The 13,439-nt window shown below is 47.3% G+C and overlaps 1 protein-coding gene across 1 annotated transcript in view; it reads right to left on the bottom strand.

Annotated features, from left to right (window-relative positions):
* The window catches only part of GALNT1 (polypeptide N-acetylgalactosaminyltransferase 1), a 525,156-nt gene that overhangs the window by 376,698 nt on the left and 135,019 nt on the right, over positions 1-13,439 (bottom strand). Inside the window, exon 3 of the mRNA XM_085606855.1 lies at positions 2,199-2,373. Coding sequence (XP_085462981.1) covers positions 2,199-2,373 — 175 coding nt within the window. The remainder of the gene's footprint in view (positions 1-2,198; positions 2,374-13,439) is intronic.

Raw genomic sequence — 13,439 nt, 5'->3', positions numbered from 1 at the left:
ACTTTGGGCTGAGTTTGTGCTTGGTATTTGTTTCTACATCCAACATTTTTCTAAATGTAGGCTGCATTTCAGGCTATGAGATTTCTCACGCAGAACACAGCCAAGATTAGCTGATGGAAAGTGAAAGCCAGTTTTACCAGGTAGGAAGAACTACGTGGCACAGATTCTATATAGTGACTGTTGTGGAGCCTGGACAAGAGTCACACCCCTACCCAGCTGCTAGAGAGGTATCTCCGGAGATAACATTCCATATTTCAAGTGACATAATAGTATTATCTGCTTATAAATGCCGTATGAACACAGCAATGAATGAAAAAATGTGTTTAAACATCAAAATATTGTTTGACTGAGACCAAAGGCCCAGCGTGCTTTCAAATGCACTATTCCCCTCATATTTTCCAGTAAAGTGATACTCCATATTAGGCACTGTTCAGAATGGTAAAGGGAGCCCCCTCAAGAAATGATTACTACACTCTGAAAATGGCTCTACCCACACTCTTCAATGTGTTAGCTTCCCCCCAAACCTTGGTTCTAGTTGCAGCCCTGTATGTAGTATACTTACCCCTCCACTTGTCAAGTGCTTCAAACCTAGGTGTGTTTTTTCGTGACGAATGGGTTACAGAGCCCCACCCTTTCCATCTAACAATGCAACTCAACAGGATTCATTCAATTCTTGACTGCAAGGTTAAAAATGTAAATTGCTACATGTATATAACCATGTAACAGTACTTGACACTCTTACATGGTCATTCCGCCTCAGTCATGGTTCCTAGTCACTTCTAAACGACACACACCATTGTTCCGGACTGTCTCGTCCCTCATTCATGAAGATGGCCTCTCAAGTGAATCTGCACTGTGTGGGGAAGCTTGGTGGTGCTATAACTGCCCTGTCTGAGGAAATTTGCACAGGTGCTGTTCGTGTATGTGAGAAATAGTTGCCCGGCTAATGTCCATGATTACTTGGTGGTTTAGGAGGATGGCTGCATGTGAGTCTTGTATATTACTGGTACCTGTGCCATTTGAGTGAGGAAAGATTACACTGCTGCTGCCTGTACTGAGTGTTTGAGAAAAAACCATGCAGAGTATTGTTCCCATGTTCTGTGACCGTGTGAGGTGCGTAAGCATATGTGTAATAAACCGTGCACAGGTTGTGGCCATACTGCGTACCCATTCTTAATGTTAGAGCTTGTACTGTTGCTGAATGGAGAAAAACTAATCTGTGAATAAGAAAGCTTTCGCCATTGCTGCCTGTTCTATAGCCACCCTTCTGTGCTAGGAAATCTTCAACACCACCTGTACATGCTGCACTGATGCTGCCCACATAACTTGTGAGTGAAGCCCAGGCGCCTGCTGCTGCTTTCGCACTGTACCCATTTTGAATGGATAAAGAAAAAACATAAGAAACCCATTTTCCCAACACAAAGTCAAAAACTTTGTCAAAGTTGACTGAATCTTGAGCAACCAACTCCACTGAATTCTACCCCTCTACTCACTTCCTGACTTGACGGCTGACCTTCATGTTGGTCTCCCCACTTGTCTGCATTCAGACTGCTGTCCTGACTCCAAAGCCAAAAGAATCGGGCATAAGAGTTTCAATGCTTGTTGAGGTCTCCTTTTAAATACCCATTAGGCCCTTGAGATATTGATCTCCTGTGCATGATGAAGATTGTGCACTGCATAATTTAACACCTTTTAAGCAGTGCAAACCAGAAGAAAATAGAATTTGGTAACCACTCGGTCGGTGTCAGACCAAAACAACCCCGTGTCCGACCAAAACTCGCTGTAGCCTTTTCGTGTAACTGAAAACAAGGTATAGAAAATGCCAGTGGTAGGCAAGATTCTGAAATTGTACATGTGCACATCCATTTCGATACAACACACATCTATGCTGAAATGTGGCAAAGCCTTCGGATTTCATTCACTATCTAGAAGAGTTTCAATTCCTCCCAGGAAACGTCTTCATGGTCAGTCACAAATGGCAAATGAACAAAAGTCCTACCAATAGATCTAATATAAACAAGGTGAAAGCTCGAAGGAACGAGCAACGGCACTTAATGCTTTCATGTCTTCACTCGAGCGTCTCTACCGGTAACCAATATCTTTAGTGGTAATGGGCACTTGTAAGTCAAAGCTTTCAACATGGTTCTCTTTTAAATTAAATCTCCCTTTCAAGAGAAATTACAAAGCAATGCACTTACCCTTCTAACCTGACATCAGGTAAAGATCTGTTGAGTGCAATCATCTCACTCGCCATTAAATTGAACTGATTGATTTTAAACATTTCTTTCATCTTTTCCTGCTCCTCTTTGGGTATGACGACTGGCTTCCCCATCTCTCCTGGGCCTTCATGTGGCCTCTGTACTGGCTCTGGAACTAGAACAGCACAGAAGATGTTAGAGTAGAACATCACAGAAACCAAATACACTTGCATTCACACACTTTAAGCAGCAAATACTGGCTTTACTTTAATTTTTATCATCTATTCTTCCAGTGGTCTCTGGAGCATTTATGCATCTGGTAGAGATTAAATCAAGGCTTGATACTGGAAACCAGCATTGACAAAACCAATGGGTCTTGCCAGTGAAATCTACTGGCTTCGTTAATGTTATGACCTCTCTGCATATGTAGTAGCAGCATCCACATTTTTATCTAGTTTCTATTACTTTCAGAAAAATCTATTTAAAGGTGGTCACTATAGATATGCGTGCATTCACTGCAGCCATCTTTTTATAAATGTTCTTCTGCTTTACGAAAATAGCTTCACAGATGGTCACTGGGTCTGCATTCATCCGTTGAGGTCACCTTCAAAGCACAATGCTACAAAGGTGAATGTATTTGTGGTGATCATGTTCGAATCTATTATCAGAGAGTGTAAGGACATTTATCAAACCATGCACATCGGCGGACATCATGGAACGGTTAAAAAAAATAAAAGAAAAAACAGCATGCCCCCGGTCCGATACAGTGGTAGGTGGGGCTTACAGAGCAAGCGGGTTGGGGGGGGGGGATGGGGGTAAAGAGGTGGGTGCCAGGGTGGCAAGTAGCAATTGGAGATCATTTTTAATAAGAAACGGAAGGAGTCAGGAAGGGATATCAAGGGGGAGTTAATAGTCCTATATATGCTCTGTCATGCAAGGTCTGACATCAGCAGGGGAAGGGTGTATGCCGTCTAATCAAAACTCACACCAAAATGCTCATGTGAGGGACAACCAGAAGATTATATAGAAAATCCATCAAATCAGGAGCAGGGAAGTAAGACAGACAAGAAAAATACCAATCACAAGTAAGGTATTGACCCAAAGCCTAATCTATGTATTGTACTGTTCACAATAGGTCTTCGACAACAAATAGCTCTCAAAGTCATGCTAAAGTAACCACAAGTGATCCCTAGCTAATTAAACATGAATTTAAAGCAGCAGACACAATTGGTGTAAAAGTTAAAGGAACAGTACCTGCAAAAAAACTCTCAAACTTGATTGCAGTATTGTAGTAAAGGAACAGGCTCCTTAGGATTATTGGTGGCATTCACATAATTATCTAAAGCCCATAAATTCCTATCTTCTTCAACGGTTACCACAGATGCCTTCATTTCAGTGATCAGCACTAACAGCAATTGACCATTGAGCTATATGGCTACAGGCAATGCCTGATGGAGGGGAACTTCATGTTTTATATTACTCATTAATGTTTACAATGTTCTTCAGCATCCTCACAAAGTCGTTCCGATTACTTAATATTGCTTGTATGTGGCAAATACCTTTTCCATTTCATGAACAAAAATGCTGAGCCTTCTTTTTGGGGGAAAAAAAAGAACTGATTACGGAAACAAAACACAGTCTATTTTGTAAAGGCCAAAAAAAAAAATACTGCAGTTCCTTTCAGCTTTGACAAATTAACTTAAATGTCAGTTCAGGTTTCGTCTGCCAAGAAATGGCTTACCTGAACAGTCACTAATATGAAATGAAAATTAAAGAAAGGCAAGGAAAAAAGGTATGAACTGGCAGGAGACTGGGATATGGTAGGGGTCATGGAAAGACAAGTAGACTGGCAAATACGCACACGATCCAGATGTGATGCTCAGGAGTTTAGCTAAGGACTGAACCAAGTCCTGGACAAAACATGTTCATCCTCAGCTAGTTATGGTTCCTGTGTTGAGACTTTCTTTGGGTGGATGGGGGGAAATCGGAAAGCAAGCAAGAGAGGAATAATTCGTTTTAAAAAAAATTTTTTAGAAAGATGAACAGACAAGTTTCAGGGGTGTGGCTTATACATTAATAGGGGGATTACTTCACATAGTGTGGAAGTTTATAGCAATACAACAGGTCTAGCAAATGGTAAAGAAAGTGTCCTATACAAGGCACCTGAACTCCCCAGACAAGTGATTGACTGTGCTGGAACAGATGAGATCTATGGGAGGAAAATATATTTTTGTACAGCAAATGCACATAATGCACACAGACCAGGCTAAGCTAAATAACATTTCCCGAAATGATATTTAGCATCAGACACGACCAAGACAGGTGGTATTAAGTTATTATTAAAAATACTATATGGTACATAAAGTCAAGGACATAGCAGATGGGTGATGGTTACGAGGCCTTGAGATGGTTGGACTTTGACACTATTACAAGTTTATATTCCAAATAATGGGCAAGACATTTTCTGGATTCTGTGATCTCTAGGCTAATCGAGTAAGGGATGAAGGAAATTATCTTACGTAGAAGTGTAAGTTAGTGACGAGTGGAAAGTAGACAACTCAAAACAGGTCAGGTCAACTACTAAACTACTACAAATCAACTTCAAGGAGTAGCATCAGCATCTGAACGATAGACAGTGGAATGGGGAGGGGCCAGCTCTAACCCAACACATTAGGGTTAAGGTGGACATAGAAGGGATATAGAGTAGGATTCACCCAAGAGTTGTTGCCTATTCTTACTTTGACACTACCACATGACATAAGCTCGAACTGATTATGTAAATGTAGTGTTCAATTTGAGGGAAGTAGCACTTATAGCAGATGTGTAATTAGGCAAACTCAGACCATGTTTCCGTAATACAGGAGAAACAACTATAAATGTGGAAGGCTCGGGGTGTTCTATCCTAAAAGATCTCTTGGTCAGAAAAAACTGAGAAAGCAAACTCAATGCATAGCAAGTGACAAAGTAGCCGAGACTCTTGCTGAGCATCCTTCGGGAGGTCTATAAAGTGTTAATTTGGGGTTACTTGAAAGCCAATGCAGTTAAAGTCCACAAGTTAAGGTAGGGTCAGAGAATCTGAAGAAAATATAAACACCACACAAGAAAGAGAACACAAAAAACGGTAAATATTGCGACTTTGCTAGACAAGTTAAACACACTGCTTCCCAATAAAGCAGAATGACAGCTTTTAAAACTGAAGCAGAAACATTAACAATGGAACAATAAAACAGGTAAAATTACTGGCACGAACGCGCAAGTCAAAGCAATCCAATTCTCCAACAATGTAAGCCAAAGGAGAAGGAAGAAATACAGCTGCAGGGAAAAAATTATACAATTTTCTTGTTTAAACAATTAGCAGAAATGACATGATGCACATAAGATGTCAGTTTCAGAGGACATATCTGAAGAGTTATTTGGCCAACATTCGGTTAGAACATAGAAATTCAATGGAAGTCACTTTAGGAAACATATTGATAAGTATTAAGCAGCTAAAGGAAAAAGCGACAATACTACAGTCTATCCCGAGAGTGAATATCTCAGCAGTTCCCAAATCAAATAAAGACGCAACTCTCTATGGTTCTCAAAGTCTCATATCTCATTAAACATGGAGGTTAAAATATTTACCAAACTACTGGGTATGTGACAGACAATGCAGCACCTAGCTCACACTGATTAGCCAGTTTTGGCACCAAATATTCAAATCAGGAACAAAAAAACAAGCATTGGCAAAACCAATAGGTCTCACCCATACTAGAGCTATTGGCTTTGGCAAAGTGGCTTTGCCATGTTGTACACCAGTGTGGGTGCTGATCGGAATGGCTTAAAGGTCGTGGCGTGAAGTGTCCTAGAGTGGAGTAGTGGGGAGTAGTGGGGAGTGAGTTGAGTAGAGTTCAGTGGCAGAGTGTTGTAGGCTGCAGTGTCAATAGTGCAGTGTGGTGGGGTGTAGTGAGGTGGAGTGGAGTGGATTGAGGTAGTGGGGTAGATCGGATTAAAGTAGGTTGGTGTGGGACTGGATTGGGGTAAAGTGGGTTGTATTCAGTGGGATGGACTCCAGAGGGTGGATTGAATGGGGTGGACTGAAATGGAGTGGGGTGGATTGAAATGGGGTGAGCTGGATTGGATTAGGGGGGTTTGGAGTGGGTGGATTAGATTAGAGGGGGGTGGATTAGAGTGGAGGGGGTGGATTGGAGTGGAGGGGGTGGATTGCAGTGGGATGGATTTGAGTGGTGTAGATTAGATTGGAGTGGGCAAGTTTAGACTGGATTGAATAAGGTTAGGTGGACTGAACTGGGGTGGGAGTGGATTGGAGTAGAGTGGGGTGAACTGGATGGGGTAGCTTAGATTGGAGAGGGGTAGATTTAAATGGAGTAGGGTGGAGTTGGGTGGAGTGGGATGGATTGGGGTGGATGAATTGGGGTGGGGTGGGTGGATTGGAGTGGGGTGGGTGAATTGGGGTGGGGTGGGTGAATTGGGGTGGGTGAATTGGGGTGGGGTGGGTGAATTTGAATGAGTGGGGTGGGTGAATTTGAATGAGTGGGGTGGGTGAATTTGAATTGGAATGGAGTGGGGTGGGTGAATTGGAATGGAGTGGGGTGGGTGAATTGGAGTGGGGTGGTGGAACTGGGGTGGGGTGGTGGAACTGGGGTGGGGTGGGTGAATTGGGGTGGGGTGGTGGAACTGGAGTGGGGTGGTGGAACTGGAGTGGGGGGGTGGAACTGGATTGCAATGGCATGGGATTGGACTGAGTGGGGTGGGATTGGACTGGGTGGGGTGGGACTGGACTGAGGTCTATTGGGGTGGGGTAGATTGGGTTTGGGTGGATTATATTGAATTTGAGTGTGGCAGATTGTTCTGCTTTGGACCGGAGAGAGCGGGGGCCGACCGCTTTGGACCGGAGAGAGCGGGGGCCGACCGCTTTGGACCAGAGAGAGCGGGGGCCGACCGCTTTGGACCAGAGAGAGCGGGGGCCGACCGCTTTGGACCAGAGAGAGCGGGGGCCGACCGCTTTGGACCAGAGAGAGCGGGGGCCGACCGCTTTGGACCAGAGAGAGCGGGGGCCGACCGCTTTGGACCAGAGAGAGCGGGGGCCGACCGCTTTGGACCAGAGAGAGCGGGGGCCGACCGCTTTGGACCGGAGAGAGCGGGGGCCGACCGCTTTGGACCGGAGAGAGCGGGGGCCGACCGCTTTGGACCAGAGAGAGCGGGGGCCGACCGCTTTGGACCAGAGAGAGCGGGGGCCGACCGCTTTGGACCAGAGAGAGCGGGGGCCGACCGCTTTGGACCAGAGAGAGCGGGGGCCGACCGCTTTGGACCAGAGAGAGCGGGGGCCGACCGCTTTGGACCGGAGAGAGCGGGGGCCGACCGCTTTGGACCGGAGAGAGCGGGGGCCGACCGCTTTGGACCGGAGAGAGCGGGGGCCGACCGCTTTGGACCGGAGAGAGCGGGGGCCGACCGCTTTGGACCGGAGAGAGCGGGGGCCGACCGCTTTGGACCGGAGAGAGCGGGGGCCGACCGCTTTGGACCGGAGAGAGCGGGGGCCGACCGCTTTGGACCGGAGAGAGCGGGGGCCGACCGCTTTGGACCGGAGAGAGCGGGGGCCGACCGCTTTGGACCGGAGAGAGCGGGGGCCGACCGCTTTGGACCGGAGAGAGCGGGGGCCGACCGCTTTGGACCGGAGAGAGCGGGGGCCGACCGCTTTGGACCGGAGAGAGCGGGGGCCGACCGCTTTGGACCGGAGAGAGCGGGGGCCGACCGCTTTGGACCGGAGAGAGCGGGGGCCGACCGCTTTGGACCAGAGCGGGGGCCGACCGCTTTGGACCAGAGCGGGGGCCGACCGCTTTGGACCAGAGCGGGGGCCGACCGCTTTGGACCAGAGCGGGGGCCGACCGCTTTGGACCAGAGCGGGGGCCGACCGCTTTGGACCAGAGCGGGGGCCGACCGCTTTGGACCAGAGCGGGGGCCGACCGCTTTGGACCAGAGCGGGGGCCGACCGCTTTGGACCAGAGCGGGGGCCGACCGCTTTGGACCAGAGCGGGGGCCGACCGCTTTGGACCAGAGCGGGGGCCGACCGCTTTGGACCAGAGCGGGGGCCGACCGCTTTGGACCAGAGCGGGGGCCGACCGCTTTGGACCAGAGCGGGGGCCGACCGCTTTGGACCAGAGCGGGGGCCGACCGCTTTGGACCAGAGCGGGGGCCGACCGCTTTGGACCAGAGCGGGGGCCGACCGCTTTGGACCAGAGCGGGGGCCGACCGCTTTGGACCAGAGCGGGGGCCGACCGCTTTGGACCAGAGCGGGGGCCGACCGCTTTGGACCAGAGCGGGGGCCGACCGCTTTGGACCAGAGCGGGGGCCGACCGCTTTGGACCAGAGCGGGGGCCGACCGCTTTGGACCAGAGCGGGGGCCGACTGCTTTAGATTGTAATGAGGCAGATTATTTTGGATTGGAGTGGGGTGGATTGTAAAGGGAGTGGGGGTGGATTGCATTGAGCTGATTGATGGTGAGTGGGGCAAATTGGAGTGGGCCCAATTGTTTTGGACTGAGCGGGGCAGATTGCTTTGGACTGAGTGAGGCAGATTTTTTGGATTGTGTGGGCAAATTGGAGTGGGGCAGGTTGCCTTGGACACAGCGGGGCAGGTTGCTTTGGACACAGCGGGGCAGGTTGCTTTGGACAGAGCGGGGCAGGTTGCTTTGGACACAGCGGGGCAGGTTGCTTTGGACACAGCGGGGCAGGTTGCTTTGGACACAGCGGGGCAGGTTGCTTTGGACACAGCGGGGCAGGTTGCTTTGGACACAGCGGGGCAGGTTGCTTTGGACAGAGCCGGGCAGGTTGCTTTGGACAGAGCCGGGCAGGTTGGTTTGGACAGAGCCGGGCAGGTTGGTTTGGACAGAGCCGGGCAGGTTGGTTTGGACTGAGCCGGGCAGGTTGGTTTGGACTGAGCCGGGCAGGTTGGTTTGGACTGAGCCGGGCAGGCTGGTTTGGACTGAGGCGGGCAGGTTGGTTTGGACTGAGGCGGGCAGGTTGGTTTGGACTGAGGCGGGCAGGTTGGTTTGGACTGAGCGGGGCAGGTTGCTTTGGACTGAGCGGGGCAGGTTGCTTTGGACTGAGCGGGGCAGGTTGCTTTGGACTGAGCGGGGCAGGTTGCTTTGGACTGAGCGGGGCAGGTTGCTTTGGACTGAGCGGGGCAGGTTGCTTTGGACTGAGCGGGGCAGGTTGCTTTGGACTGAGCGGGGCAGGTTGTTTTGGATTGGATTAAAGAAGATTGTTTTGGATTGAAGTTGGGCAGATTGGAATGGATTGGGGAGATTGTAGGAGGGAGTTGTGGTAAATATTTCATTACCGGTACTATTTTTTATGCGGTAAAGTCTAGTAAGAATAACTCAGTAAAAATAAGAGGCAGAGAATCCGTGGTATTAGAGGTTCTAAAAGGCTTTATTCCTCTACAAAGGAATTACAGTTCGAACTGCAGGCTTCAAATTCCATCACCACGAAGGTTCAGGAAGGGAAGGCAATACATTATTGACAAGTAATAGTATTTATATGGAAAGCATTACATTAAGACAGATGCAAGAGGCGTAACAGCTGATAATACAGATATGATACACATACGTAATGAAAAAAGGCGTAAACATAGGCGTAACTAAATACGTCATTAAACATGATGTCACAAGTGGGTGGATCCATAAGAGAATCCTGCAATGTCAGCAGAATTATTTGGCAGAGATGCGCGCGCAGCCGCATGACGTGTGATTGACGTGCAACTAGAGGGTGAAGGGGACTTGACATTTAGCTCTACATGTGGAGACAGAAGTCTGGGGGTTCATGTCAACCTAATCCCAAATTATATCTAATATCTTATGTTTAAAGAACTGTATTATCCAAAAGGAAAGGTCTCTATGATGAAATCTATTCTATACTGACTGTTAGTGCGTGTACAAGCGTCTAAGTGTCTACATGAGATGCGAGGGGGCAGGAATCTTCCATGGTAACAGGGGCTATGAATTACTTGCATGAGGACAGTGAGGCCTGGCCCTTTGCACGGTAGCTGGAAGAATGTTTACCTAAACTACTAGACAGGAATGCATCGGATGAGGAGCGGAGCAGATAATCTTGAAGGTGAAATACAGTTTTTGGCAGGCAACAGGCTGGATCAGGCACCGTTAGCCGCGCAGGGAGTAGGACAAAGTTCATGGATACAGATGCAGGCTCGGACTGGAGCTTTCAGAGGCAGAAGGCAGGAAAAGGCTTGATGGCAGAATTCAGGGCCTACTCGCCTGAATCTGTAAAATGTGGAAAGTGAACCACATAAAGTCGGTGGCCTTTCATACTTAGGAATGGAATATCTGACCCATTCATGGCGGATCTGAAAGAGGACATGTTGACGGTGGACGCATATGTATTTGCGTCTTCATAACTGGAACTGGAGGGAACATACATGTACTTATAGCATGCACATGGAGCCGTTGGGGTCTACGATAGGGGACATAACTGATCACAAAATTCATATTTCCTCAGAGTGAGGGGGTTTGGATTGGGCTGGATTGATGTGGGGTGGATTGGAGTGGGCCAATTGTTATGGATTGTAGTGGGGCAATTGTTTTGGATTAAGAGAGGCAAACTGGAGTGGAGCTGACTTTTGGACTGGAGTGGGGCAAAATGTTTTGGACTAGAGTGGGGCAGATTGTTTTAGATTGGAGTGGGGCAGACATATGGTTTGGAGTGGGCAGAGTGGAGTAGACGGTTTTGGATTGGAGTGGGACAGGCTGTTTTGGATTGGAGTGAGGCCGATTGAAGTGCGGGAGCCTGGAGTGGGGCAGATTTTTTTGGACTGGAGTAGGGTAGATTGTTTTGGAAATGCGCAGGGCAGATTGAGGTGGGGTCATTGGAGAGTGGTGGATTGGAATGAATTTGACGGTGGCTAATGGTTTGGATTGCAGTGGGTTGGACTGGACTGTTCTGGGGTGGATTGGACTGAGTAGGGCAGACTGGCGAGGTGGCGTGGAATGGGATGGGGTGGGGTGGTTTGGGGTGTACTGCACTATTATGTGATAAAGCATAATTTCACAAATTAACCCCTTCAGTGCCACGCCCTTTCCCCCTCCTGTGCCGGGCGTTGCACTAGTGGGTGGGGTTCATGACGAGATAGTCTCGTCATGGGCACAGCGCAACCGTGCTCCATGACGAGACTATCTCGTCATGGGCACTGAAGAGGTTAAATATAAGAAAGAGACAAGATCACTTTGCAATAAAATAATCTTCATTTTTTTTTTTTTTTAGAACAGCGCCAACGAGGGGCAGACTGGAGCGGGGCAGACTGGAGCAGGGCAGCCTGTTTTGGACTGGAGCGGGGCAGCCTGTTTTCGACTGGAGCAGGGCAATTTGTTTTTTTCGGATTGGAGTAGGGCAGATTTGGGTGAGAGTATTAGAGTGGGGTGGATTGGAGTGGATTTAACCGTAGTGAGTAGTTTGTACTGGAGTGGGTTGGATTGGACTGGTCTGGGGTGGATTGGATTGAGTGGGGCAAACTGGTGTGGTGTGAGGTGGCGTGGAGTGGATTGGGGTGTACTGCACGATTTTGTGTAAAAGCATAATTTCAGAAATTACACATAAGAAAGAAATAAGATAGCTTTGCAAAGAAATAATCCTCCATTTTTTAGAAGAGCGCCCACGAGCAAAGACAAAAGAAAACAAGAGTACAAAGTGAGAAAAGTAAACCTGGCAAAATATAGACGTTAACTATAGAAGATAAATCTGTGCAATTTTGTTTGTCCTGCTGGGCATGTTTTTGCCATTTACACGCCTTCTGTCTGCAGGACAATAAAAGTGAAACAGAACAAAATACTACCTCAATCATGTCAGGAGCAGTGGACGGGCACTGTTTAAGTTGAATCAATCAGTGCTTGGTCCCTGCTCTACAGAGAGGAAAGGAAATGTTAGGCCTGCCTTGACGGATTACGAGACTGTAAAGAAGAGTACCACGTAAGTCAACAAATGGTAGGCAAGGGGCGGGATCCAAGCCCTTTTTCTTAACAGTGTCACAAGACGCATGCGCTAGCACATGCTCTCGCAGGCTCGACCCCAACAAAAATCACTCACAATGGATATCATTGACAGGATGGTACTTCTACCTTTAAAAGCATAAAAAACATTTGATCATGTAGATTGATGATTTTTGTTACAAGATACAGTCTACAAGGATTTTGGACCTAATTTTATGAATAAGATAATGGAATATTACATTGCTTCGTCTGCTAGAATGAGGGTCAGTGGAGGGTGAGAAAAAGGCCCAGCTCTAACACAACATAATAGGGCGAAAGTGGGCATAGAGCGGATATCCAACTTCTTTGATTAACGTACATCTAGCTTATCAATGAGTGTCAAGATTTAAGATCAACATGAACAAATTCAAACGCCCTAAAAATCACTTTCAAGAAGAGAAATTGAGGATCTGTCTCAAACTGCTCTTCCGGTCATCGACTAAATCAATCAAATATCTAGAAATTCCACTAACAGAAAGACAGACACCTTTATGGTGCCCACTTACCCAGCCCTGCTGAAGGAGATCAGGAGGGGTGTTAAAATCTGATAAGACCAGGCACCATCATAGTAAGGAAGAGTTGCTGCCTTTAAAATAAACCTTGTTCCACACCTCCTGTATTTAATGCAGTCTTGCTAGTGCAACACCAATTAACATAGCAGTTTACAACGCCAAATATAGAAACGCACACTGAATGGTAAGCAGCCTAGGGTGGTTTTGAAACAAATGAGGGGGCCTGGCAATTCCAGAAAATTGAATTACTTTTGTGCAGTCCAGCTGGAAGACATAAAACAGTACATACAGGAGTATACTAGTAAGCAGTGGTGTTGAATTCAGCTTTCAGTCTTGGGATCTACTCTGTGGAAAGCTTTATATATCTTCAGGTCAGAAAACGTGGAGATAGCAATTAGGGGATTTCGCAATGAGACATCAAGTGTCATTCACATCCTTTTTAGGAAAACAACTTTATATCAGAGTTTCCAAGGCAAAGCATTGAGGGGAAGGAGGAATGGTGCTTAAAGATTCAGACTCATCAAATATATTAAACATTTTATGCAATGTAAAAAGGTCCTAAGCGTAAAAGAAATATTATTACGGCCACATTAGACATTCTGTAACATCGGTCTATTTGAAATGTAAAAGCATCAAAGAAATTAATACAGAACATAGGTGAACAGGTTCACATGTCTGCATTATATAGGGTAT

This window comes from Triturus cristatus, chromosome 5_2, assembly GCF_964204655.1.
Source record: "Triturus cristatus chromosome 5_2, aTriCri1.1, whole genome shotgun sequence".
Classification (NCBI taxonomy): domain Eukaryota; kingdom Metazoa; phylum Chordata; class Amphibia; order Caudata; family Salamandridae; genus Triturus; species Triturus cristatus.
The sequence above is the reverse complement of the archived record's forward strand: the minus strand, read 5'-3'. Positions and strand labels throughout refer to the sequence as shown.